The sequence below is a fragment of the Lepidothrix coronata genome, unplaced genomic scaffold (assembly GCF_001604755.1).
Source record: "Lepidothrix coronata isolate B3197 unplaced genomic scaffold, Lepidothrix_coronata-1.0 Scaffold256, whole genome shotgun sequence".
NCBI classification, from domain to species: domain Eukaryota; kingdom Metazoa; phylum Chordata; class Aves; order Passeriformes; family Pipridae; genus Lepidothrix; species Lepidothrix coronata.
This window is the reverse complement of record NW_016690436.1, coordinates 41,783-69,404: the sequence shown is the minus strand read 5'-3', so window position 1 is coordinate 69,404 and position 27,622 is coordinate 41,783. Positions and strand designations below refer to the sequence as shown.

The 27,622-nt window shown below is 49.4% G+C and overlaps 2 protein-coding genes and 1 long non-coding RNA gene across 4 annotated transcripts in view; 1 reads left to right on the top strand and 2 right to left on the bottom strand.

Moving 5' to 3' along the window:
- DHX36 (DEAH-box helicase 36) overlaps window positions 1-328 on the bottom strand; it is a 14,871-nt gene extending 14,543 nt beyond the window's left edge. Inside the window, exon 1 of the mRNA XM_017835403.1 lies at window positions 131-328. Within this exon, the coding sequence (XP_017690892.1) occupies window positions 131-328 (198 nt within the window). The remainder of the gene's footprint in view (window positions 1-130) is intronic.
- A 184-nt stretch (window positions 329-512) lies between these two features.
- LOC108507470 lies at window positions 513-2,749 on the top strand. 2 transcript variants are annotated; one of them, XR_001878153.1, is made up of 3 exons: window positions 513-568; window positions 1,109-1,165; window positions 2,640-2,749. It is a non-coding gene; the product is annotated as an uncharacterized LOC108507470 (long non-coding RNA). The 2 variants fall into 2 exon arrangements; XR_001878152.1 differs by lacking the exon at window positions 2,640-2,749 and adding an exon at window positions 1,585-1,694 and having other exon boundaries at window positions 521-568.
- On the bottom strand, window positions 1,804-13,367 carry GPR149 (G protein-coupled receptor 149). Its single transcript, XM_017835461.1, has 4 exons — window positions 12,435-13,367; window positions 11,347-11,539; window positions 10,395-10,741; window positions 1,804-2,526 (listed from the first exon to the last, which is right to left on the bottom strand). The coding sequence occupies exons 1-4, from the start codon at window positions 13,365-13,367 to the stop codon at window positions 1,972-1,974; spliced, it is 2,028 nt and encodes a 675-aa protein (XP_017690950.1). The 3' UTR covers window positions 1,804-1,971.
- Window positions 13,368-27,622: the final 14,255 nt, after the last annotated feature.

The window sequence follows — 27,622 nt, the reverse complement described above, 5'->3', positions numbered from 1 at the left end:
TCCCCGGCACGGTCACGAGTGTGAGGGTTCCCCGGGGCGGCTCCAAGCACAGGGACACACACACAGCCCGGTGCCGCCCGCCAAGGCTCACGAGGGGCGCGCCGCGTCCCCGCTGTCCCGTGTCCCTCACCTGCTGCCGGTCGGTGTCGCGGCTCTTCTGGCCCTGTTTCCGCGCGTACCACAGCCCGATCTCGCGGCCCTTCAGGTGGCTCGGGTGGCGCCCGCGCCCGCCGCGCCCGCCGGGCCCGCCCGCCGAGGGGCCGCCGGAGCCCGAGCCGCCATCGCCGCCGCGCCCGCGGCCCCAGTCCCGGCGGTGCTCGTAGCTCATGGCCGCGGCGGCCCGGCCCGGCACAGCCCAGCTCGGAGGGGCGGCAGGGCCGAGGGAGCCCACAGGGCCGAGAGAGCCGATGGAGCCGGCCGGCCCGCAGAGCCCCGCGCGGCCCGGCCCCGCCTCATCCGCCGGCACCGCCCGCCCCGGCCGCGCCGCACTTCCGGCCGCCGCAGGGCCGCGGGTTCGAGTCCCGGACCCGCGGGGACACCGGTTCGAGTCCCCGCCCGGCAAAAGGGAGTATGTAAACATTTTTTTTAAAAAAAGGATGTTCTTTGATGTTTGATCTTTGTAGGCTTTCAAACTGCAAGGAGATTTTAAGGCTACACTAACTATTGGTCTCCATCGTCACATAGAGGGTTCGTGCCTGTCCTGTTCCCATAGTTTCTTTTATAAAAGACAATACATATCTTTAAATAGCCCCTGCTGTGGGTCTGTGGGCTGATCACTCGTGTATGGGATACACCGTGCCCAGGTTCTTCGGAGGGGGACATTCAACCTTTTAAATTAGGGAGAATTATTCACATCAGTATTACTCTTACAACAGTGAATTAACATTTTGTTTTCCTGAACACCACTGTGCAGCTGTAAATGCTTCTTCAACTTAATTTCTTTACGTATTCTCTTGCCTTTTCTCCCTTGTTGGTGTGATTTACTCCCATTTCAGGATTTCCAGCATTTAGATCTCTGACACACAGTATCACATACTGACTTTCAATATTCAGTTGAAGGATTGCTTCTTCCAAAGGAAACCATTCTCTCTTTTTTGTCTGCCCACAGCTGATGACAGTCAGTCCAACACTCCAGCACTTGGCCATATGAAGGGAGAAGAAGCAGGTGCTCAAGTTAGAAATTTCTATTTTCTTTTCTCTTTTCCCCTCACAAAGTGGCTTATGCACCCACACATAGACAAATTGGTCTCCCCGACCCCCTTTAGCCTGGAGGTGCCTCTAAACTGGGGCAGTGGTTACCTCTGGTTCTGTTATTTAGATGTCCAGGACAGAGACGTGCCTGGTGCTGAGTCACTTGGGTGATTTTGACAGTTTGCTCCTGTTTGCTCCCGTAACAATCCATGACAGTGTATCTGGACACCCAAGCAGTGCTCATGTTTGAAACCAGTGGGATTTTGCTTCCAGAGCAATTTCCATCTCCATGCACGAACCTCCTGCATTTCCATCATCTCCTTTAACACCGTGAAAAACACACATTCTAAAGGAAATATAAATTCAAATATTTTGGGGATTTTTTTGATTTAGATGCTGAAAAGAACTGCAAGTGAGTCAACACTACTGTAACTTCCCAGCTGTGGAGCTGCTCCCTCATTTCCTCAGGGTCCCACAGACACAGCACCCAGTGCCAACAAACACCAAAGCTGGACTGTAAGACTTTATTTAGGATTCCCTCTAGACATGTATGTTCCTCAAATAAATAGTATATAAATAAATAACTTGAAATTCACTATGCAAAGCCGTAAAGCACTTGAGCGTTTGTTATCCCCTTGACAGAGCATTAACAGTTTGAATGGATTTAACAGTGCACCCAAATAAAATTCATGTTAGGAAAAACCAGCTGACCCTGCATTTGTGTGGGCACCTTGAGCCCAGAGGAGCAGTGGCAGAGCAGCTGCAGAGCACAGAACCCCCTCAGCCGCTGCTGCCCTGGCCCTCCCGCTCCCTGTAGGCCTTGTTGAGCAGCTGGATCTCCTCCTGGTGCCCCGTGCCCACGTGCTGCCTGCTGCTGCTGCGATGGCCCTCCACGGTGTCGGGGATGGAGATGCTGATGTCCCTGCCGGGGCTGTGGGACGGGATGAACAGGGAGTAGGAGGCGCTTTCCCCCAGCTCGCAGGACACAAACCTGTTCTCCCTCCGTGAGTAGCGCAGGGAGGGGGACCTGGCCTGGGTGGAGGACTGGCTGATGTTGCTGATGATGGACACGGTGTCCAGGGCCTCCTCATTGTCACAGATCTCCAGCACCTCCAGATGAATCTTAACGTTCGTGTGAGGGGACCCCTCCGGGCTGGGCTCGTGCCCGACGCTCTTGGACCGAAACACCTCGATTTTCTTGGCCATGGGGGTGATTTTGTGCCCGTCAGAGCTCACCTCGTACGTGGATAACGAGAGGGTCTTCCCGGTGGGAGCCTGCAGAGACACAGTCCCTTGGAAGGCACACAGAGGGATGGCCAGGGCCCCGCCCGAGCGCTGCAACACAAACAGGGACCGTCACCTGAGGCCAGGGTTTCAAGTCAGAATGCATTATAAATAAGCCAATTATGCTCAGTTTGTTAATTTATTTTACTGCCTTTTCCTTGCAGAATTTTAGATACCTGGTACTTATGACTTGAAAGAGCAGAAAGAAGTTACACACCCTAGTATAAAAAGTGAAGTCCCAAGTGGCTGTGACTCAATAGGACATCTACAGAATATGAAATAAAAGCTGACTCCTTCGGTGCAAGGTCCTGCTTAATAAACCACTGTGGATTTGTCAGGCTGAACAGCAGGAAGATGGAGGGGATGTCTGAGGCACCTGCAGGGAGAATGAGCAATCCTGACACACTGCGATGAACACGCCGGCTCTGGAGAATAAGACATTTCCCAATGATTTAGTGGCTCTTTCCAAAAGTCTGTTTTCTCTTGAGAAATCAGTATTTACTGTTAGAAGTGAAAAAGATGCATCAAGTCCTCCACATCACTGTGCAGTTACTGACCAGGGAGGCAGTGAACTCCATCATTTTCCACTAGAACAATTCCAGTAGAAACACTGCTCAATTCCACACACCTTCACCTGTTTCTAAAGCAGAGAATTCACCTGTCCCTGCAAACTGTGCCAAACAACACCGTGCTCTGGCTCTGGGGCCTGGACACTGCAAGCAGGAACCAGGCACAAAGGTAAAGAGCTTTGTGAAATAAAACAAACCCTGTCTTTTCAACCAAAGTGCCATTCTGCAGCTTTTGTGTCTCAGCAGTTTTGCAACAGATCAGACACACAGAGATCATCACCAGTAATCCTAAATAAAATGAACAACTTTCCCTCCAACTCCAGCATTAAGCTCGTTTTCTCCCTCAGTTCCAGCAGGACTGGTAGCACAGCACAAGGACACCCCAGGCTGGAGGGCATCATCCATCCCACACCAGGGTGGTATCCATGGCAACTCCACGGGCCAAGGGAGCCTTGTTCTGATCCTGGGAAGGGAAGACTTTTCTTCCAGAGACCTCACTCACTCTCGGCCAGGAGAGGTGAAGGAAGGATCAGACACTTCTCTGCTTCAACACAGCAGATTGAAAATTCACTCTGTTCTGGTTCTTCCTCCACTTACAGATACTTTTCCCCTGCACATCCACATACACAGATACCTACAAGTATTTATTTATTCATTGTACACATGCATGTGTATGTGTGTATATATATATATGTATATATATATATATATACATATATATATATACATACACACACACACATATGAGAGAGGCTGTGGCTGCCCCATCCCTGGAAGTGTCCGAGGCCAGGTTGGATGGGGCTTGGAGCAACCTGGGCTAGTGGGAGGTGTCCCTGCCCATGGCAGGGGGTGGGACTGGATGGACTTTAAGGTCCCTTCCAACCCAAACCATTCTGGGATTCTATACAGTATTTACCTTTTAACAATTAATTTCTTGATTTCTGGCAGCATTGAAAGGTTTCCATTTGGAAATGCTCAGATGTTTCAACTAACAAAATCACAGCATTCGGCACACAGACCATTCTGGAAGCCAAAATCACTGTCTTTCTGTTGAGGCCAACTTGAACTGAACACCCCAAAACACGAGCCAGGACCCCCTGAGCTGCAGCCCAGCACTGCCTGGGAGCTGTGCCTCTGCAGGGCTGGGCTGTGCAGCTCTGCAGTGCAGACATACCAAGCTGCCAGTCTAAATGTTGCCTAATACACATCATATATAATAACAATATACATATATTCATCCCTTGGGAATGCTGAAGGATCTCCAAGGCTGTGCTGCTTCCTTTCCCTCCTGGTCCTTCCCTTGCCAAGTTTCCCCATTTGTGGAGATTTGTGTCCATCCTGTCCCATCCCAGGACATCCCCCTGTGCAGCCCCTGCCCAGAGAATGTTCTGTCAGAAGCTGGGACAGGGATTTCACTGGAGAACTCCATGTACCAGCACATGCATTCCTAACAAGCAAGGACAAAAAATCCCAACGAAATAAATCACAAATGTCCCTGTTCCTTACGGAGTGCTGCTGCATTCTGAGCAGAGAAATCTCTGCATAATTGATAAACAGATCCTTTCATTATTTAATTACATTATCCACCTGCCAGATTTCACAGAAGACAGGAGGCAGCTGCAGCTGCCACGAGCCAAAACCTTCCTCATCATCACTGTGGGTCAGGACTGGGCTCCCCTGCCCCATTCCAGCTGCCTGAGCAGAGCTCAGCCTGGATTCACCAAGGACAGTATTGTCCATGGGGAAGGATATTGTCTACAGGGGAGGATACTGTCCATAGGGGAGGACACTGTCCATGGGGGAGGCTCCTGACCTATCCAAGCCCCACAGCAGCTGGGAATGCCCCTGGCAGAAAGGTTTCCTTTTGGAAATGCTCAAAGCAGTGAGGGAGGGCCCACCAAGAGCCATCTGACTTAGTTTTTAAATCATCCTAGAAACAGAATCCAGAAACTCTGTGGCCTTTCCTGCATAGAAAAAAAGTTCTTGATCCCTATGGTTTTCCTGAAGGGGGAGGGAAGGGGAAGGAAAGGGGAGAGAAAGGGGAAGGTAATTTTTGCAGAATCTGTTCTTGTGTTTCTCCTTGCAAACCGGCAGAAACCAAAGAGCCCCACCCTTTTCTGCCTGGTTTGCCATGAAACACTTATAATTACATCAAATATTAATAAAGGATATTAAGCTGCCAAATACACATGAAAATCTTAATTTCCTCACTTGCCAAAGCAGAGCCTGACTCTCCCTGCTGGGAAGTGCCTCCCAAGGGTGTGTGGCATTCCCTCTGCTTCCCTTTGGGGCTGCAGGAGCCCATCAGTAACCTGCAGAGCTGGGGGCTTACTGGAAAAGGAATGTGACTGCAGTCAACTTTGAATTCTGCTTGTGGTGCGTTCACAGGTGATGTTCAGAACCATTTCAAACTCTAGTTTACAAGTGATGAAGAGTTTATTCTGCTGGAGGAAGCCTGGCCATCCTTTAAGGTTGACATTAATATTTCTAATATCAAACATTTTTACACACTTTTCATGTTATATTAAGTGTAACTGGATTCATCCCTGTTCTAAGGACCTTAAACTCAGTGGTCCAATTTCTCCAGCACTTAGCACCTACAAAGACCATCATCCAGGCTGGATAAGCACACAGTTCCTGGGATTTCCTGGAATTTTTTTATTTCAGGGAGCAAATGACTGCAGAGCAGGGAAAGAAAAGCATGAACACTCTATTCTCCAGACATGGTGATCGATCAATCCTCCATCTCCTGAGAGCAAAGCTGACTCTGTTTCAGGTGGATCCTTAGCTGGGCAATGCTTGGTAACAACTGAAATCAGAAATAAACTGTTCAAAGCCACACGCCCTGAGTGGTGGCTCCCGTGGCTCCCAGCTCAGTTTGATTTTAAAGATAATAAACTGCTGTTGAAACAGTGAAAGTCAATGCAGAAAAAGCTTAACTGGGGTAAGAAAGGAAATGCCTACAGCCTAGAATGCCTACCTGATGGGGGGGAGAAGAAAAATTGTTTGGAGGCCACTCCAGTGCACCCGGGCAGGAACTGCCCCCCCGACTGAGCTCAGACCCTAAACTGCTGCCCAGACAGGGTTGTGTGGTGCCATCAGAGATGCCCTAGAGGATTCAGGATGTCCTCAGAACACCTTTACATATAACAGGAGACTGATGGGAGACCTACAGCCTCCTGGAGCAGCAGCTGGAGGCCAAGTGGGACATCCTGAGGCACCACAGCTGGTTCTACCTGTGCCTGGTGAGGGACTCAAGCACAAGGTGCTCTGCAGACCTTCCCTCACCATCCCTTAACTTCCTCACAAATCACAGGCCCTGGAATAAGGAGACAGGTGTGACATCAGTGTCAGAGCCAAGCACAGGTGACACTGGAGTCTGTGGCTCTGGCAGAGGCAGCAGAGCCCTGGTGTGAGGTCCCAGAGGGACTGAGGGCACAGTGGCAGCCCCAGAGCTGACAGGGGTTGCTGTGTCCCATGTCACCCCCACCGGGCCATTCTGCCTCCCCAAACACAAAATCCAGCAAGCTGAAGTCAGCTCCAAGGAGTCTGCATTCCTGATTACTTTGGTGAAACAGCTTGAGTTGAAAAGATCTATTTTTAGAATGTTTCCAGTAAGGATCCCAACGTCTCTTTCCAGAGACAATGAATTTTCTGTTTGTTTTAAAATAGAAGCTTAGTCTTCCACTTCCCTAAAAATTAAAATTGGCTGCAGTGAAATTAATTACTGCAATGATTTGCCTCTTCAGAGGCTGACTGCAGTAAATGCAGAGCCAACAGGCTATGACAGGAACAGACAAGCTCACCTCAGGTGACCTGAGCCCAGCATCTGCCATTGGCCTGCCCAGTGCAGACAGACCTTTATTTATATGGATCAGGAACAGAAAGTGCAACAGAGCATCCAGGTAAGGTCACCTGCATCTCCAGGCCAGAGCTTCTGTACTCAGCTGTCTGGGGCTGAAGTGACTGAGGTCAACAGAAAGCCCTGCAATATTCCACAAACAATTCCCCTGGCACCCTTAGTGAACCCCTGTGGGTGCAGCTTGGACACAGCTCAGAGGGATCTGGATTTGAGGCTGCTCAGGTAAGTCCAGGGCTCTCCTCCTTCCTGGGCTTCATGGGAGTCCTCTGCCTGTGGTGGGTACAGAAATCAGAGCTTGGCACATCTGGCCCAGCTCCCTCGGTCACTGCTGGGACAGGAGAGGATCTGCTGACACTCCTCTCTCCTGTAACCCCTATGGAACTGGGCCTCACCCTTTTCATCACACTGCATGAAGTTCATGTGACAGGTACTGCCAGTCCTGCAAAAAGGTTCTGGGTGCCTCTGCCAGCATCATACCACGAGCTGTCATGTCAGCTTAAACCAAGTGGTGGGTTTGCTTACCAGGAAAATACAATGCAGAAAACTGTGCTGAAGAACAGTACAAGCCTTTAAAAAACAAGCCCATATCAGCCTGGACTGTAATGGTTTATGGGCAGGTGTCCCAGTCATCCAGGCCATTAAGTGGCATTAGGGACAAGGCACAAGGGCCCCTTGGACAGCGGGATATCGACTTTGTTTGAGGCATGGTCTGTTCTCTCACTTCACATGGAGCACACCCCCCTCTGTCCCATGGGGAGCAAAGCCAGGAGATGATGGTGAACTGTTACATTGATTTTCCAGCCACAGGAGCCTCCTTGGAAAGCAGGAACCAGGTTCCAAGCACCACGTTCAGGAAGAGCCCCAATGGGAACAGCAGGGCAGAGCATCAGCTGCTGGTACAGATGGACCAAAGAGAACCTGCAAGGCCATTCCTGACTGAGCTTCTGTGCTGTGCCTGATGTTTGCTGCAATGTTCACAATTTTCCTGGAGTGAGGGACATCCTGAGTATTTATCATGTCAAACAAACTTCTCCTCCTCACAGAAGTCACTTACACAGCCTCCCCCTCTTTCCCTGCAGGGCACAGAAAGAGGTTCTGTACAGAGTCTCTTCAAAGAGTTTGCCTGAGGCAACCCTCAGATGAGGTACTGAGTGAGAGAGAAAAAACATCACCAGCAAGCCTGGAATACACTGCCAGCCTGGAGATTTGTGTTGCCTGAAGGCACTTAAGTGCAGGCAAAAAAGACATGACATATTTATACTCCATCTCCTTAGGAAGGGAGATACACAGGTATTTTATGAGATGTTAAAGGTATTTTTTCAAAAACGCAGCCGAGCAGAGTTAGAAATGACAAGTACCATTTTCTCTCTCCCTCTCAATTACAGCCACTCTCCACAGGTATTAAATAAACCCTGCTGCCTCATTCTCCCTCGTGCCACTTCTGTTCCAGAGAAATCACTTGGATGAAGTAACTCTTTACTCACAGAACAGACAATGAGGAGACAACTAGCTGTGACATGAGTATTATCATCCCAAGGAAGGGCCACCCTCCATGGCTTCAGCAGGAAACCAAAGCATCCCACGTACTGCCTGGCACCCTGCTCTTCAAACAGCCCAACCAAACTCACTGGCACCTTCCCCCCTGCTTAATTACGGTCTGAAAACAACAGAATACAAAATACTGCTTTCCCAACACAAGGAGACTTCCCAGCCCTGGTTTCCCTGGAGCAGCCGAGGCAGGGGAGCCGTGCAGGGCAGCTGGACAGGCCACCCCTCCCAGCTGGCTGGGAATTGGGCACGGGAGGACCCATCTACCACATCACCCAGGAGCTGAGCTGGGCAGCCACGTTCCTCCTCCTCCTGGCAGTTCTTACAGGCTGTCCTAGTGAAAAGGAAGCTGGAGGCACTCTGGTAATGACACCTGTCTCTGGGTACCCTCTAAGAACCCCTGTACCTCCTGCAGAAGGACATGGCCACTCAATGCCAGGGACAGACTCCACTTTTAACACACGTGAGAAATGCAGTGATGAGAACAAAGTGACTTTTCTCAGACACTTCAGGACATCAAACAGGATGAATACCAGGATGGTTTACAACTGATTCAATGTGTGGCACAAATTGATCTTTTATTCACCATGCACCTGAGCAATGCAATAAAGCTTTTTTTACCAAGCTTGCTGGGTTTCACACCCTGCCCTTTCCCAGCAGCAAGGCAAATGTCAGCTGTGAAGCTCTGGCAGCTCCTGCTGAATGTCAGAACCTGGGAGAGCTGTGACTCCAAAGCCTGGAACTTTCACTCCACAGGAGCCCCAATGCCTGGGAACTGCACACAGGGTTATTCCTTGGGAAAGGTCAGAAAAGGATGAAAGGTGATTCCCTGTAATGCAAGTAGGGAAGGGTATGTCCAAAAGGGACACACAGAGCTCCAGGGCACAGAAAGCATCCCCAGGCAGTGACTGCCAAGTGCTGCACCAAGAGCTGCTCATACCTGCTGCCAGGGGAGTCACAGGGCTGCAACCTGAACTGGCAGCCACAGGAAATGGGAAAGGAAATTATTACTATTTGTTTTAAACACCATCTGGAAATTCCTGCGAGGAGCCACAGTTATGAACCTATTGATATAGTGACTTTATTAACCAGACTGTACATGGCACACGAGGCCTCAGCAAGAACTGGTAGATTAAAACCAGGCTGAGTCATCCCCTCTTTTGCCCCCAAAGGCAGAAGTTCATCTCTGCTCACTGCAACAGAGTGAACCCCAGCTTTTGATGAAAGGGATGGTCAGTCCAATTTGAAATAGCAGACACATTCCTGCTCTGACTCGGATCATACACTTGTGTTCAGCAGGTGGAGAGGGATTCCCTTACTGGGATGGAAAACACACCTCACCTATGTATGTGCAAAAGTCAAGAGCAACTTGATCAAGCTCGGAGTCACCCTGCTTGGAGCAGGAGGTTGGATTAGGTGACTTCCAGAGGTCCTTTCCAACCTAAAGCCTTCTACAGCTCCTGTCTTGTGGACTTCACACAGGCTCTTACCCCACTCCCACCTACTGTAATGCCAAATGTCCACTGAGTGCCACAGTGCACATTCAGGTTTGATTCTGCCTTTCCCCCACCCAAAAAGAGTCACCAACTGCTTGGAAATACCCCTGAAAATGTCATCTTTTGGAGAGAAACTTCCTATTCACTAAGATGAACCAGCATCAGTCATACTGAACTCTTACCATATACAAATCATGCTGGTGCACACAAAATAGTAATTAGAAAACTCCAAGATTAAGAATAAAAGTGAGAAATTGTTGCAAGATCAGCATCTGCAAACAGGTCTGTGGTTACTAAACATCACACAATGCTAAGTAAGAGTTTTACTAAAAGGAACTATACTGCCAATAGGACTAATAGAAAGATCAATGTAAGTAAAAATCATTCCTATTTTATAAAGTAACTCTTATTATCAGAAAAGAATGGGGTAAATCCCAGTTTTACCTGCCGAGGGGTCCTCTCGGATTTGCTCCTGCACCATTCCCAATCCGTGAGCTCAGGTTTATGGCTTTCCTCGTGGGACAACCTCCACTCTGGTCCTTCAGGGATGGCTGGTGGGTCACAGTGTGTGCCCTGCTCGCCCCTGCAGGCCCCTGCAGACGGGGGGCTGGGCCCAGGCCCACCACCACTCCCTCTGCCAGGCTCCGGGGCCTCGCAGTCAGAGCCCACCAGGCTGTGGCAGGACGTGGATTTACCATCACTGCTGTGGTGGGGGTGGTTCTCCTGGGGTATTCTGTAGATTCCATAACCTTGCTGGAAGGACAGGTTGAACTCAAAACCCCTGCGTTTGGCTAAGCAGGAAGGGAGGAAACATCATATTAAGAGTCAAGACTGAGAAGAAAAATGAGATTACACACACAGTGAAAACAACACGCTGAACGTGGAATAAATTATCCAACCACTGCTACAAACAGCCAATTTTCTGTCCATAAACAGAATGAACTGTTGAGAAGAAAGACTTCTAAGAAGAAACTGCCTTGTGGATGAACTGCATTCTATCCAGGGAAGTGGCTAAAAGGGCACCAGTGGCAGCACAAGCCTTTCTGCACCTGGAGAGTGTGTTTAAAGCAAGTGAAAGCCATGCACAGGGGATGGCTTCTCTCTAGGAGTCAGGAGCTCTTTCTCCCTAAACATGAAGCAGATATCAGGAATTCACCCACTGATGTTAGAGGACTTTCACTTCAGAGAATGGGAAACAACTCCCACATCCTCAGAAATCCTTAGCCCTTAACTCATGCAGTTGAGTTCTGTAGGTCCCCTCCAACCGACCCATTCCATTTGTCCAGCTGTTTTTACATAAGACCCAGAGAAAAACAGAGCTCTAGAAGGTTCCAAGGAGGTTACCAGGAAAGGTGTGGCATCCTCTGTTACACCCAGGCAACCCTTCCACACTTACTTGTGAGATCTCCTGAAGGCCCTGCCCAGGGCTCCCTCCTGCAGGTGACGATGCAGCCACAGGGCAGGTGCAGCCAGTGCTCTGACAGGACGAACAGCGGGGTGGCCGTGGCAGCCAGCACGCTCAGCAGGAAGCTCAGGGCCTCAAACACAAGGCTCTGCACACCAGTGATGTACTGGACAACCATCTGTACCTGCAAGGCAGAGCATTTGGAAATTTGTATCGCTTCAGGCACATGAGAATCACGTCAGGCACTTCCAGGAATAAAGAGAACATCTCGCCATGAACACGACACAGCTGTAAAACACAGGTTGTCATTAGTGTTTGCTGAGCACAACGATTCTGGTTCCAAAGAGAGCAGAGCAAACACCCTCACTGCCCTTCCCCTCGCTCTGCAGTTCTCAGAAAAACCCTTGCTGAAGCTAAATATAGATGCTGAGCATTATTAAACAGCTCCCAACCCAAGCAGCTCAGCAGGGACTGCTGGCTCAGCCCCTCCTGTGGCACTGAGGACCCCCAGCTCAGGTGCTGAGCCCATGCACGGCCCAGGGCAGGGCTAACACTGCCCAGACCCGTGTCCCCTGCTCTCAGCAGGGCCCTTTCTACTGCACTGTTCCCAAATGCACATCCATGGACAGCACTCCCCCCACCCCCAGTACTACAGGGGTTACAAAGATAGAAACAAACCACATTTTCTTAACAAACTCCTGCTTTTTAACCCACCTGTCAAAGGAGGGGCCCTAGAGCTGTGAGGAGGGCCACTAGCTTGGCACAATTCCCAGACTCCAAAATGCTGAGCAGATGCCTCATCACAGAGCTGGGAACACCAAACTGGGACCTTACTCCCCCCTTTATTGGTGAATGATGTGACAACAGAGTATCAGACCTGTGAACAAAGTTCTGTCAAACCCACTGGACACCAGTTAAACTCACGCAGTGGCACAGACCTGCTGGAAAGGACTTTTGCTGGCACAGCTATACTGTAAGAACAACTGCCATGGCCACTGCTCATCTGTTTCAATCCCTGGCCCTCGGGTCACATCCCACTGAAATGTGAGTGAACACTGGACAGTGAGCTGACAATTTACCATCATTGGGAGCCAGAGAACAACTTTGGTCAGCGCAAGGATCAGCGAGAACCGTTTCTGGGCAAAGCCCACCGTGGAGCTCCTGCTCTGTGAGCTGCTCATGAGGGCACCACTCCCGGCCACGCCCTTCCCCAAAACTGCCCCCGAGTCCTGGCAGTGCTGCAGGGCTTTATCCGCGGGGTCCAGCAGGGACAGCGCCGGGGCAGCCGCGGGTGTCCCGGGGGAGGTGAAGCCTCCAGGGACCTCCAGGTAGTCGGTGTGTGAGAGCTGCGGCCCAGCCGAGCACAGCAGCTGGTGAGTGAGGGGCACAGCCAGCACTGCCAGCAGGGACACACACAGGGAGTACACAAGGAACACAAACAGGATGTAGGAACTGGCACAGTCGGTGAAGCAGCCCCAGGAGGTGGGGATGTACCGGCCCCAACCGCAGAGGGGCAGAATGCAGATCAGCAAACCCACAATCCAGGTGATGAGGATGGCCCATGCCACGCTCACACGACGCTTGGAAGTGCTGCAGCTCAGCGTCTCAGCCGTGTTGATGGTGTAGAAGTTGTAAGAAACTAAAAGTGACCCTTTCAGGTTGCTAGAAATGCCCTGGAATAAATACATAAGTGCTGAGGTGGTGCACAGAGGCTGGGGGAGGCCTTCACTCGACCACTGCATGAGCATGAAAATAATCAGTGGTATGATGCTGATCAAATCATCTACTGCCAAGGAGGTCACAATCATCGACACCGTGGTTTTGTTCTGCATTTTCAGCAGGGAAACTAGTGAATAAATGCTGCTCAGAAGGGCTGGGAATGCAATGGTAAGAGTCAAGCAGAACAGAAAGACATTCCAAGTCCTCTGCTCACTGGGTTTGTCCTCGATGCCAGGATTTTCACTGAAGAAGCTCGTCCCATTGAGTGACAAATTACCAGGCATCACTGACATTGTCCTTGGCATTCCTTTTTCTTTGCCTTCTCACTGACTCGGCAAGTTTTCACTGGCTGAAACCAGCACTGTCAGCTCCACATCACAAGTTTCTTTGTTTTCCTAGACACTCTTTTGTGGCATCCGATGAAGAAATACTCAGCTGAAAGCACCCCTGATAACCAGAACAAAAACCAGGCAACAATGAAGTACCAAAGGTGCTGGAAAAAATGCAACTCTTCAAAATCCTCTCCGTGCTGGAAGATGGTTCATTAAGGCTCTCCAGGTAAGCACGAGCCGTTCCTCCTGACGACACCCACACCGTGCCTTGCTCCCGAGCCGGGCTGGACCGAGGGCACAGCACCAGGGCTGTTCCCGCCGTAGTAGCTCCTGGAGACTCATAGTAGGAGGAGAGGCTGCTGGACTCACCCCGCGCTGCCTGAGCTGCAGGAGGGAGGAGCCGGTGCAGGATGGAGAGCCGGGAGTGAGGATGTTCCCAGCTCCCTCCGGCTGGATCGGAGCCTGGAGCAGAGTCCCCGCCAAGCCCCACCTCCGAGCACACCGGAATCCAATGCAAATGCTGCGAGCTGATGTCAGCCGAGGATGTCATTCCCGTAAATCCCGAGGCTGCTCCCGGGCCGTGCAGCTCCGGCTGGAATGCTGCTGGTGGTGCTCCGAGCTGGGCGAGGGCACAGCCCCTGCGGAGCTGCAGGAGGGGCCGCTCCGCTCCAGCATCACCGATCCCCACGGAGCCAGGGACACCTTCCACTGCCGGCAGGGATTGTGTACAGGGAGCCCGGGGTCACTGCCCTGGGCACCTGGGATCTGTAAACTCCAATTCCTCACGTGATTCCAACCGGAGCTGCATCAGAGGCTGGAAAATTGTCCTCCTGTACCCTCAGCCATCACACACACCCTGGGTGTCCAACAGCCCCGATGGCAGAGAGCAACCACAAATCTTCTTACAAGTTCCCTCAGTACCTTCCTCCTGACACACCTCACTGCCCTTGCCTTATTCAATTGTCTGCCTCTCTGCAGCTTTTTGGACACTTTGGTGGGAACAGCCCATCCTGTGCCTCCCGTTTGCGTCTGGAATTAAATGTTCATCAGTGTTCTTGGAAGAAAGTCACTTTTATTTATTGCCTTGCCCATTTGAGGCAGGTGACGTATTACTCACTTCAGTTTATCTTCCCACACAGTGTATTTTATTATCTGAATTGCACCTTGCTACTGCTCTGTGGCAGTTTTTACCATAACTTACAATATGGTGAGATATTATTTCCTCTGGTTACAACAGTTACCAACAGAAGGTCTTGGAGTGATGAATTCAAGCAGATCCCCTTCTCATTTATCTTTGTTTAATATAACTGATAAATTCCAATGAAAAATGTACAGAAAGAGCATTTTCATCTCAAAACTAAAGGGAAAACTGAGTTGCAGTAAGAACCAAGCAACTCTCCAAAGAGCAGCAGGATTGTCCCCACAGCTGTGCAGGCAGTGACCTGCACGTCCAGTGAGATGTGGGCTCTGAAACTTCTCTTGTGGCTGGGGCAAATAAACCTCAGTCAGACTCTCTGATCTCCAGGATGAGTTTACACTGTAATCTTTCCCCATTTACAGCAGCACTATTTTTCCATGGTAATCTCCCTCCCGAAGTTCCCCAGAATCCGTGCAGGGCCTCCTGGAGGGCGGGGGGGCCAGGCCAGGTCAGGGAGCCAGGAGGAAGGACAGCACTGCCCCCGAGGCACAGCCCTGAGGGTGCAGAGTCAGGGACAGCAGGGACTGCTCTGCTCTCCTTGCTGGGGCTGGGGCAGGCAGGAACCTGCACAACGAGGCCCTTCCTGCCTCTTCCCTTCCTTCTCTGGTGTGAATTCTTCTGCTAAGGAATTATCCCCAAGAGAAAACACACTGGGGTGGAGGTCTCCCCTGTGGCCTCTTTTCACACAGCCCTGCACAAGGACAGCTCCCCAGAGGATGGGTCAGCACTGCTGACAGTCTGGGACAGCATTTCTGAGACACTCCATGTAACAGTTCAGAAATGCTTATGAAGAGAATCAAGTAGTCACCAGCCATAAAATACAGCCAACAAGTATGTTATTAAAATTGTATCCTATTTAGTGTATGAGTCACATTCTACTTTCTTACCTTGCACTAAGCTAAGCTTTGACTTGGAGCTTTGCTTCCTTTTGTCACTGAAGAGAGATGTGGTTATTACAGCAGCTGTGCAAATAGTTCATTACAGAAGGTAATGTAAGGTCTGTGCTAGGCTAAAATGTATCTCTATATAAAATTCCTTTAAAGTCTTGGAATGTATTCCTCAATAGCATGTGAAATAAAATGTTTTAATTTTTTTCTAGAGAGTTTAAAAAAGATGTCTGAAGAAATGCCCATTTTTGGTCTATGGGACTCAGATATCACTTTCAGATACAAGATGGTTAAATTACAGCCGATTCTTCTATCTCGTTATTCACCTCAGGAGAATTAAATCACTTGTGGCTTCCAATAAAAGCAGATACTCCTACACTGACCCATTTGGAGCAATTGGAGCAATGTACAGCAGGACTAATTCCATTAGACCTAGATGATGATTTTCCTCCTGTGCTCATTAGGGCTGGGCTGCAGCAGCTCTGACTCTGGAATCCCTCCTGGTTTGGGTGCTGCCCAGGGAATGGGGGGTTTGGGAAGAGCTTGCAAAGCTGTGCAGGCTGTGCCACCACACCACTGAGGGACCCTGCACAGAGAGGGGCAACTGGAGAGCCCAACCTGCTGGGAAGAAAGAGCTATCCCTTTCTGAAGGGAGGCAGTGAAAAAGGAAGGCACATGCTCTGAGTGCCCCAGCTCTGACCCCGTGTGGAAGCAGCAGAAAATCAATTGTATGTGAGGACTGTCTCCAACAGTGACAGAATCAGGGATGCAGGAGCCACGTGTGGCACTGTGGGCACGTTCCACTGCCTGCCCAGGGCTGGGCTGTCTCAGCCCTCCTTCGCCCTTCCCAGCCTTTCTTCCTCAGCACCTTGTCCCCCACTCAGCTCCAAGGAAGGTGGGATGGGCAGACTGGGAAATTCAGCCCCAGGAGTTGGGATGAAAAGGAGTTCTGATGAAAGACTGAAAGCTCTCAACCCAAATGCTGCCACTAGAGGACTCAGAACTTGTGTTCTTAGTCTTAGTGCTGCTTTATTTTACCCAGCTCTTTCCCACATAAATTAAGGATGGCTCACATTGCTATGAGTTCATCAGTGACAGTCTAGTCTGTGCTGGAAAAGCTGAGGAGATCAGGAGCTGTGGAGCAGCAACCCCTCCCAGGGTGTTTGCTTTGCAGAGCATGTACTGATGAAATATTCATGTGCTGAGGGGTGATTAGGATGCAATTCCTCACTTGGACTAAAATGCTGCTTCCTTTACATTTACTGAGCTTCACAAACCAGCCTGATTTGGATGCTTACACAGTGTTTTCTGTATTTTTTTGATAAACTAAATTTAACTTCACTGCTATGTGTGCAAAATTGAATGCAAATAGGACACTTTCTTTCGCCCACAACTATTAAACCGAGAGATAACCTAGAAAACTTACCCCCAAGGCCAAGATGATGGCTACTTTCTGGAGAGTGGAGTGCTGGTATTATTTTTAGTCACCTGGAACCGTTTTTGCCCAGGATGACATGCCCAGATGCTGCCAGATGCCTTGGGCCTGGAAAGCAGGTAAGATAGACCCTGTTCTGCAGATCCTAAGTTAGACCGCCCCCTTTTCAGTATCCTGGCAAAAGCCTTTTCTACTGGAATTCCTGAAGTTGTTAGGATCACAGCCTAGAGAAAATTAAAACTTATTTGGTGCAAGCTGCATTAGGTGGCAAAATAGGCCTTCTTTTCTCATAAATGACAGAAAACAAGCCTTAAGGGACAGAAAAGAGATTTATTTTCTAGAAAAAGGAGTGATGATTTTGTTTTATCAGTACTTTTATTACAGAATTTGGATTATTCACTCCTGCACTCAACCAAGTACTTGACGACATGCAGTAGCAAAATGTTCCTAAACTGAATCAGTCTCTTATTATTTTAGTGTCTCATGTGTCACTGCCTCTGAAAGACCAGCCAAAAGCCTTTTAAGTGAAGATATCACTGGTCTTGGAGCCCCTGGCAGTGTCCTCTGTGCCATCCTCCCTATTTGGAGGAGACAGTGTCCAGGTTCACATTTCTTTGACAATGCCCAGCTTCCCCTCAGTCCTCAGTTCCAATGAGAACACAACAAAGATCTTTGGGCAGTGCTTTGGTGTCGCTCCCTGACTATCTCTAACCTTCAACAATGGGCACCAGGAAATCTGAGAGCTGGTCAAATTTGGCCTGGCTCCTTGTTCAGTGAAAACAAGTCTTTAAAACATCCCCAAAGTCTGTTCAAACTGAAATTGTCACCTAATCCTTTTCTACAAGAAAACGTCTGCCAATGGCCGGATCCAGCCCATCCCATTTTCCCTACTGATAAGAGAATTTCTGACAGTAACTGTGTGATTTCACATCACCACTCTCCAGTGAAATATTAATGAAGGGTTTTTCATTCTCCTCAGATTCTCAGAACTGTCACACCCTTTATCTACTGCCACATTTGAACAGGGAGGACAGCGAAGGTCACTGTGACAGTGGGGGCTGCAAACTGCCCAAGCACAGGATGGATTTCAGCACTGAGCACTGCTAAGTTCACTGACAGATGAGAAGGAATCCCAAATGTCTGTCTGCTTACCTCCCATGGAAAAACTTGCAGTCCCTGTGGAATGGTAAGTGCACATCATGATCAGAGCAGCAATCCCTGTGGTGTTTAATGCAAGTGCAGCACCACAGTCAGGAGCAGGCAGTAAATACTGCTCTGTATAAATGTTATGAGGACATTCAAGAGAAACAAGACATTCGAGTAGAAAAATAGAAACAAAATAGCTATGCCAGATTCCAGTGGAAATTCCATCATAATCTGAAAAAATCAAAGCAGGTGCCTTTTCAAAGGCAGAGCAACTGCCCGTGTTTTCCCCACGCAACTGGAAGCTGCAAAACAAGTTGCAGGTGAAACAACAGAAGGAACATCTGTAGTGAAAATGAACAAACACTTGTCTTCATGCTTGGGGATTAAAGAAAATTCTTTGCCTGCTGGAAGAGTAATGACCCATCTTGAGTAGTTAATGAGAGGCAGATGCGTCAGCACCGAGGGCTGACGTCAGTGAGAAATTCCCACTGCTCCTGCCTGCAGCTGGCCAAGGATTGCACATGGGGAGGGAACTGCTGCACAGTCCTGCTTGCCACCCCCACCCCCTGCACCCCTCATCCCACTGCCCAGAAACACCTACAGCAGGAAAGTTCAAATTCCCCAACACGCCAAGAACACTGGAAAGAAAGCTCCTTCACTTATTTACTGTTTACCTCAGAAAACACCCACCCTGCCTTTATAAACTGCATTCTCCAAACCAAGAACAAAATGCCTGTCCTTACATTTGGGATGGCAAACACTGCAGTCACTACCAGTCATGGCTGTTTCCTTCCCTCACCTGCTCACACACGGGGTGGGGGAGGACTGGGGGAGACTCTCCCTGTCACCACAACACACAGGTAGGGCTTGTATTTGTGTCAGAGCAATAGGGGGGACACTTTTACTTCTACTTAACCTCATCCCCACTGATTTTCCCATACTGTCTCATTTTTTCTTATCTGTTTCCTAAGTAGTAGGACACCAGGATATTCCTCAATTCCAGAGCTTCCACCCACTTGGAATACAATTGCTTGTAAAAGTCACAGTATCCCAACACTTAGCACACATCCCTGTATCTGCTCCAGGTACACAACTGCCAAATTCAGTTATTCCAGTAGCATTTCCTCCAGGAAACCAGCGTTGGCTTCTCAGCAGCATCACTGTGACATTATTTAATCCAATCTTTGACCCGTTATTTTATTAGTAAGAACAAACTAAAATCACACAGTGCAGAATTGTGTCTCCTCTGAATCCAGCTCAAGGAATGACTTTCTGTCACCTCTGACAAGTCACACCCTTGTGCTGAATGCAAAGAGCCCTCAGAGCACCTTCACAAGCAGGAAACCTTTTCCCTGTTAATGACAAAGCCACAGGAGAGGAAAGGAGTACCTGTGGTTGTCTTCTACACCAGAACTCACTCAGAAAGCCTCAGAACTCACTAAAGCTCAAAACTAGTGCTCAGAACGAGCTGCATGTCCTACAATGGGCCAATATGAACTAATTGTCATTATTCGTTCTCACTCTGAACATCTGCCCTTGCTGGGACTCCAAATGGGATTGTTCAGTTACAGAAGAATTTGTGGTGTGTGAGAGGAGGTTCTGTTATGATCAAAGGAAGAAAATCAAAGCTTTACAGCATCTCACATGACACCATTTAAGAATTTTAACTTTCATTCTACTCATATCCACCTCATTTGTTGCCTTTGTAACTGTTCAGGGATTCACAGTTCATGGCTCTCCTCATTTTCACTGGTGTAAAATGTCAGACAGAGAGGCTGATGTTGTATTCTCAGCACACCCAGTGCACTTCCAAGTAAAGGTCAAAACTGAGCAGTTAAAGAAACATTTATCTCCATCACCTACAGCCACCTCTGCCAAGAGCTGGAGATCACGTGAGGGTTGGGAGACAGGAGCACATTTCACTTCTGCCTCCTTCAGCCCCGACACATCGAGTTCAGTCCTTCCTGACAACCCCGAGCAGCTTTTGTTCTATTTTTACCTCCTCAAACACAGGGTAATGTCCCTAAAAGCAGAGTGAGAACATCAAAACAACTCCTAGAGCCCAAGCTCAGCCCCTGGAATCACAGAACCCAATCTCTGCAAAAAGCTCCCCAGAACATGCAGTAATGCCAGAAATGGCTCTCAGACCTGCATCTTGTTCTGCTCCTGCCCAGAGCAGCCACTCTGAAATCTGCATCCTGTCAGGAGACACGGGCTGCTAAAGATTCCAGGGCCCTGGAGCCAAGGTTCCTGCAGCCAAGGAAAGGCTTCCTCTCGGGAAAACAGCTGGAGATAGTCCTGAACTATTTATAACAGAATGTGGAAGAGGCTACAGCATTTTCCAAAACAGGGAAATCCTTACTCCTTAAATTAACTGAATTTACTTAGGAAGCAATTAAAAAAAGAGGCAAAACTGAAGGATGGAGGGAAGCATTTGGCCCGGTGTGACTGGGGTACTGAAGGGGTTTCCTCTGTGAAGTGCACCCTTGGAGTGCTCTGGGTTTGCCATTAAGCTGTGACTTGTCCCCGGGTTCTGGCACTGTGGAGTGTATCCAGTGGAGTCTCTGCCAGGGAAGGAGAAGGGGTACAGGTGATGGACACACAGATACAGGTGATGGACACACAGATACAGGTGATGGACATTCAGGACAGAGCCTCAGCTGTGAGAACAACAACAGGCCATTTCCCCATTTGTTTTCATTCCTGTCCCAGTTTGGTGGCTGATGAGCATCAGGTTATTGCAATGTTTGTCCTTGTCTTCACACATTGCCAGGACTCCTGGCACAGAGGAGAGGCTCATTTTCCAACTTGAATTTCTGGGGTTTTTTTTCCATCTCTCTTAATTACATGAAAATTTATATTGGTGATACAACTTCTCCACTTTAAATGACTCTGTGAGATCTTGCTCACATGCTCGTGCTAAAAAAGCCAAGTTCTGCTCCTTGTCACCTCTTATTCACAGGGGTGACAGAAATGACAACTAAGGTTGGAACACACCACCACTGGGTACAATGGAGTTCACATTCATTTTCAAGATTAAATGGTAAATTGGGCTGAACAGATCTGACCGAGGCAGGGAAGAGTGAGAGTTTGGGGCATTTCTTCACTCAAGGCAGCTTTTTCTCCAATGAAATCCCCCAGTCACAACAGGTGTGAGGCTGGAAAACAAACACTGCTGACAGTCCCACAAAACCCTCCTCCTGAGCCATGCTCCTTTTCCAAGGGCAGCCTTCCAGTGGGCCATGGTCACCTGACATCCTGAGTGCAGAGTAACCACTCCAGCTCAACAACCCTTCCACGTGGCACAGCCAGGACAAGGGGAACAAGTGTCTGTGAAGTCGTGGCAGTGCCACAAAGCCTGGAAATGTTCTGTGAAGAAGCTTCACTTCAAAGGGCTCGAGGGCAGAACGACTGAGAAATGACAAGTAGCAGTGGAGCTAAAGGAGCTGCTCAGGTCAACTGAGCCCAACCAAGGGCTATTCCCACATGCACTGATGAAGGGATATGGATGAAAGCAGCTTTCCCAGGACATTGTGTGAGTTGCTGATGGGATAATAGAGCAGCCCCACCTCTCAGCAGGGCGGGAAGCAGCACAGGGGTGGGTGGTGGGAGCTGGCTGGAGGAAGGGTGGCAGTGAGGGCAGCAGAGCCAGGGGCTGCTCCTCCCCAGCTCAGTCAGTCACTAATTAACACATTCATTAGACTGACAGAGCAACTATGCTTTACAGACCACATTACTGTAACGAAAGAGCTATACACATTCTCAGACTAAGCTACAATCATTGTTGATTATTATCCTATTAAAGTCAATGGAATTACTTAAGTGCTTCTTCTGGAATCAGTGCTAGTTATCAGCATGGCTAATGGTTCGAGTCATTTTAACACACACTTCTTAGGTTTGACTTCACAGAATGAAATAAAAATGGCATTTGGACACAGCATGAGGTAAAACACTTTCAGTGTCTGCTCAGTTCAAGTATTTCCTCTGTGTATTTTCCAGAGCAGGTGTCTGATCTTGATTTTCCTGCACATTTTCCTGCTGTTTAACAGCAGCTGAGCAGTGGTTTAGTTTTGTTCAGCAGTGGATCAGCAACTGGCACACCACAGAAGAGGAGCAGCACTCACAGCAAAGACTAATGGTGTTTTAAAGCACTGCTAATAAATACACACGGGATGAAAAACCTGCTTTGAAATGAAGAAAAAGCTAAAAGCCCAGCCAGTGCCACCCCCTGCCATGGGCAGGGACACCTTCCACTAGCCCAGGTTGCTCCAAGCCCTGTCCAACCTGGCCTTGGACACTTCCAGGGATGGGGCAGCCACAGCTTCTCTGGGCAACCTGTGCCAGGGCCTCCCCACCCTCCCAGGGAACAATTCTTTCCTAATACTGAACGTAAATTTCCCCTCTTTTGAGTTTGTAAGAGGGGAAAAAGTCAAGCACAGGACAAACCCAAGCAGCCTCTGGCTCTTTGCTGGAAGCACATGGAATGCCCGGTGCCTTCAGCACCAAGTCCTCAAAGGATTTATGGTTCTTGAGAGTCCAGATGAGGCTTGTGCTCCATGGAAAATGAGGAATGAGAATTACTGGCACCTTTAACCTCAGCAACACAGCAAGCACAGGAGCAGAACCTCACTGGTTACTGATGCAGTAAGAGGGAGAAAACCCAGGAACTGAGTTTTAGAAACTGGAGTAAAACAGAAAGTACAAAAAGCACTGAAGATTTGTGTCCCAGTGTTAATACATTAAAATTGCCCTTTAAGTGATTTTTCAAATTGCATGAGCACTGTGGGGCTGTTAATCAATGCTGAGCAGTGTGAGCTCCGGGGGTCCAGCCCAGCCGGGGCTGGAGGGGAGCTCAGGACACACCAGCCCATGAACGAGCTGTGTGGGCATCTGGGGGGACAATGGCACAGCTTCCAAACGTTCTGTTCCTCAGCTGCACTGCCCCAGGAGCGGGGCGTGAGGAGTGTCTGCCATCGGCAGAGGGAGCCGCTGCCCCGCAGGAACACACCGAGAGCCACAGGAAAACAGCGGGATACCTTGGGCAGGTCCCGGTCTGGCTCACACGGCCCAGGGGGAACTCCGGCCCAAGGAGAACGTTGTGTTCGCTGACCTTGAACAGAGGCTTTAGGAAGATAAAGCTGTGGGATTTCTCCCTCTCCGTGTCTCTCCTGCTCAGTTCAGTCCCGCAGTGTCCCGGGCTATCCTGTGTGTCCCAGGTCACTGCGTGTCCCAGGTCACTGCGTGCCCTGCCCTGGCACCAGGGACAGCTCAGACTGGCAAAACAGAAAGAAATGGGCCAGGGATTTACTGCCCAACATGAACGGCAACATCTTCCTCGTTCCTCTCACTTCCAGAGCTCACACTTTGGGGTCACACTTCTGCCTTCCCTCTTGCACACAAGAACCATCCCTAACCTCAGACCCTTCTGCATCCCCACTGCAGGTGAGCCACTGCTCTTCCACGGGCAACAACAGGGCTGGTTCCCAGCACAAACACAGCCCAAGCAGCAGAACAAACACACATGTTACATTCAGCAGGACTGTTTCTGCTGCTTTATCAAAGATGCTTTAACAGGGTGTAGTTTCTCAACACATTTTCTGCACCCAGAGCCAAGCAGAGCATTCATTCAGGTTCCAGCTCAGCCAAGGGCATCAGGAGGAAGGGCTGAGTGAGTTCCTATCCCAACACCTCAGAGGTGGTCCTGTGACACACCTGCTGTGTTTCCCTGGCCTGCAGGCTGAGGGAGGGATCTCAGGATGTTTTCTCTTGCCTTGTTTGTGAAGCAGAGCACAGGTCACTGTGCCTGTGGCTGGGACATGGGGGGACATTGCCGGGACCTCCTTGCTCAGAGCAGGTCTGCACTGCAGCTCCTGGCTCCTGGAAGTGTGGCCCTGATCAGACAGTGAACCACCCTCTGTGTCCCTAATCCTGCCCACATACACATACAGACTTCAGGGATGTGGGGTTAAAACATTTAATCTCACTTCTGCTCCTGCTACTGAGTTGGCCAGAGTGGGTCTGCAGGGCTGGGAGAGCACAATTTGGCTGGAGGAGTGTTTTCTTTTGTCCCATTGTGGCATTCCTACTGCTCACCCCACAAGAGCAAGAGCAGAACAAAACCAGTTTGTGAAGTCGATTCTTAAAAACTCCTCCCTGCCAAGTCAGAGATGCCTTTATTGTGCAAGTTCTGGAGGCAGTTGGGGGAGTTCAGCCATATAAAAAAGTGTTTGTTTTAAATGCACTCCCCTTTGTTCCAGGAGAACAATGTCCACCAGGATTTCTCTTCCCTCCCCATCCCCAAAGGCACTGACTGGGGAAAGCAGCTTCTCCTGGCAGATCAGAGTGCCCAGGGGATGTATCTCCAAATCCAGGTGTCCCAGAGATGCCTTTGAGACCTCTCACGTCTTTCAGTTCCTACAGCAAAGCACAACTGCCAGTAACCCTTCCATCCCCTTGGGAGCCCAGAACAGAGGGTGTTTTGTGGCAAAATCAAGTGTAAACAAGAACTGAGATAAGCCTGGATAGTAAAAGAGATTTTTTTCAAATCCACATTTTCCGTGTACTCCTTGTTTGCTCCCCAGCACATCGTGGTGTCTCACTGCATGGGAAGGACTGGGCAGAAGCAGCAGCACAGACAAAGGTGTTCATAAGGAGGGAAAAACCCCCTGCCTTCTTAAAATATCTCTCTTTTTAAAATATCCCCTGCCCTCTGAAGCACTGCAGTACTCGCCACTGTGATCCAGTCAGCATTTTTCTTATCTAATCTGCACTCAATGAGCTCACACAGGTTTTCTTAATGCTTCCATGTGTTTATATTTTAAACACAGAATCTTTTTTTACATTTCATTATGGAACGAGCAATTGTGTCTAATAAAACCTTGGAATTTTCTGCCTGTGCTTTAGCCCAGTCCTAAAAGAATGCTAAAGCACTGACAAAGGCTTGAAGACCTTGAAAATGATGATAACTCAAAGACTCTGTGTCTTTGATGTCAAAACAATATTCTAAGCCATGTTATTAAGTCTAACTTAAATCTTCAGTTGGATCAAGGTTAATATATTTGAAAAACATCTCCTAGAACCTCTGTTTTAAACTGTGTGTTTTATCCTAAACAATTCGAATTCACCCAGACTCTAATTCACCCAGATGAGGTGAGTGCTCCTCCTCATCTGCAGTAATCAACACTCAGTGAAGTTCCCTGAACTCTTTGTAGAGCATCTGTGGTCGTGGGCACTTCCAGGGGGGCCGGGGAGTTGTTCTTGTCAACAATTTGTCAGTTTGCAGTCAGTGTGTGCTGTAAAAAGGCAACCCCCGAGAGCTTTGGGGAGTTTTTGGAACACTCAGGACCTCCCTCCTCGCCTGCTCCAAGTCCTTCTCTCTTGTGTACTTCTCACGTGAATTTATTTACACTAAAATCTGCTGTCTCAGGAGCAGCAGCACCGCCCAGGGCAGGATCCATGCACAGATGGGAGCAGCTGGAGCTGCAGCCAGCACAGGGGGGCTCAGGAGTGCTGGGAGCACAAATCCTGCACGGGGAAACAAACGGCACGGGCAGGAGGTGGGGGAGAGGAGCTGCACACCCTCATTCCAGGCAGGAGGCAGCTCACTGAACTCCTCCTTAGGGTCATGCTCTATTGCAGCTCGATATTACACTGCCCCAGAGAGGGGACAGGATGGAACACAGAGTGACAGCAAGGCCAGATCCTGTGCCCAGCCCCTCTCCTGCAGGATAAGGCTGCAGAGCTCTGGGTCAGCAGCACCACACACTGCAGGGAGGGTCCCCACAGAGGCATTCTCGGAACACAGGGATCCTGGGTGGCTTTCCACGTGGAAATCCATCCAGACACAATGCTCTGGCCGGGCAGTTCCATCCAGCTCCTTGCATTCATTCCCACAGCCCTTATGGCTGTTTGCAGGAGGTCCTAATGACGAGGGGACATCATTATAATCCCTCTCTTCCACAGACATTCGCTGTACCAGACAGAAAGTAAGATTTAATTCTCTTTTTGACCTCTCCAAAGCCAGATTCCACCTGCCTTTCATCTGAGTTTAAAGCTCTAGTGTGAAGACCAGAAGTAACAAAATCCATGTGGTCAGTATTCCCTGAAATGCCTTCATACAGTGCCAGAGTGTCTCAAAAGCTACAGGGACTTGTGTAGCTTGGCTTAAACAGACAGAACACATCTTTTACTGCGGTGATGCACACATATCCTGAGGAATTTTTATGACAGATTATCACTCTTTTTTCTCACAGAATTGTGTGGGAATCTGACTGAATCAGAATGAATAAGGGCTGAATCAAAACCTCAGACCTGGTTCACTGGAGACTTAAAATGCAGAAGCAGCATCCCTGAGTTCACTTCCAGAGTGAAAAAAAGGCTAAAATTAAATACTAATGTTTCCAGTGGAAGTTCACACGACTGATTTGCTTGAATACGTCATCTTGCAGTGCCCAACCCAGAGCAGCTGTGGTGGCTGCAGTCACACAGAGACTGTTCCCTGACTTTGTCACCCTGTCAGTACAGCAGTGCCAAATTCAGGATCAACTGAAGTCCCCAGACAGGCTGCCCAGCCCACTGCAATGGCCTCTATTTGCCCTATCAAGGTCCACACTGCACCCATGTGTTTAAATTAGTTGGAATCACACGAATATTTTCGATTACATGACACTTAATCTGAGATTTGATAGCTCTGGAAAAGCTATTGGAAAACCACAGCCCTGGTAGCATGCTACAAAAAATCTCAGGATTTCTAGAACTCTGCCTTTCAAGCCTGTCTGTAACACAGCTCATTTGAGAAACCCTCCCCAGGTTCTGGTCGTCTTTCATAGCAGAGAATTTACTGTTCTCTCAAGTTCTGAGCAGCTTCAGCTGGGGCAGCCACAACCCTCCCTGACCTCAGCTGGCCCTGCACTGCCCCGCAGAGGTCACATCTCACCAGGGTTTTGGGGGGGGGATTAGCTGAGTACCCACCCAGGGGCCACCCCACCCCTGGACATGGAGACCTGCACTGTAACGTGCCTTGTGAGCCCCTTCCCTGCTGACAGTGCCTTGCCAAGGACACCCTTGGCTCACAAGGACAAGGGCACAGCTACACCTCATTCCCCCCCTGCACGTGGCAGCAGTGCAGGGGCTCCATCAGCATCATCCACCCCAGCAAGGTCTGCACAGGCTCAGGGAAGGGCCAGGGAGCTGCAGTTCGACCCATTTATGTGTGGCCTAAGCAAGCACTGCCTTAGATTAAATATTCCATGCTGCTGCAAACTATTTCTCCTTCAAACAGAGATTTCTTCAAGAATGTGTTCACATGTGGGAGCTGGAGTGGAGGAGAATGTGTGTGGATTTGAAAACAGGATGACTTGACTTTACTTTTAATTCCAGCTCATCACAGTGTGCCAGGAATCACTGCCCCAGCTGCCCCAGAGCAAACAGAGCTGCCATTCCAGGGCTCCTGGGGTGGACAGTGCCAGTGGCACAGGGGAATCACTGCCCCAGCTGCCCCAGAGCAAACAGAGCTGCCATTCCAGGGCTCCTGGGGTGGACAGTGCCAGTG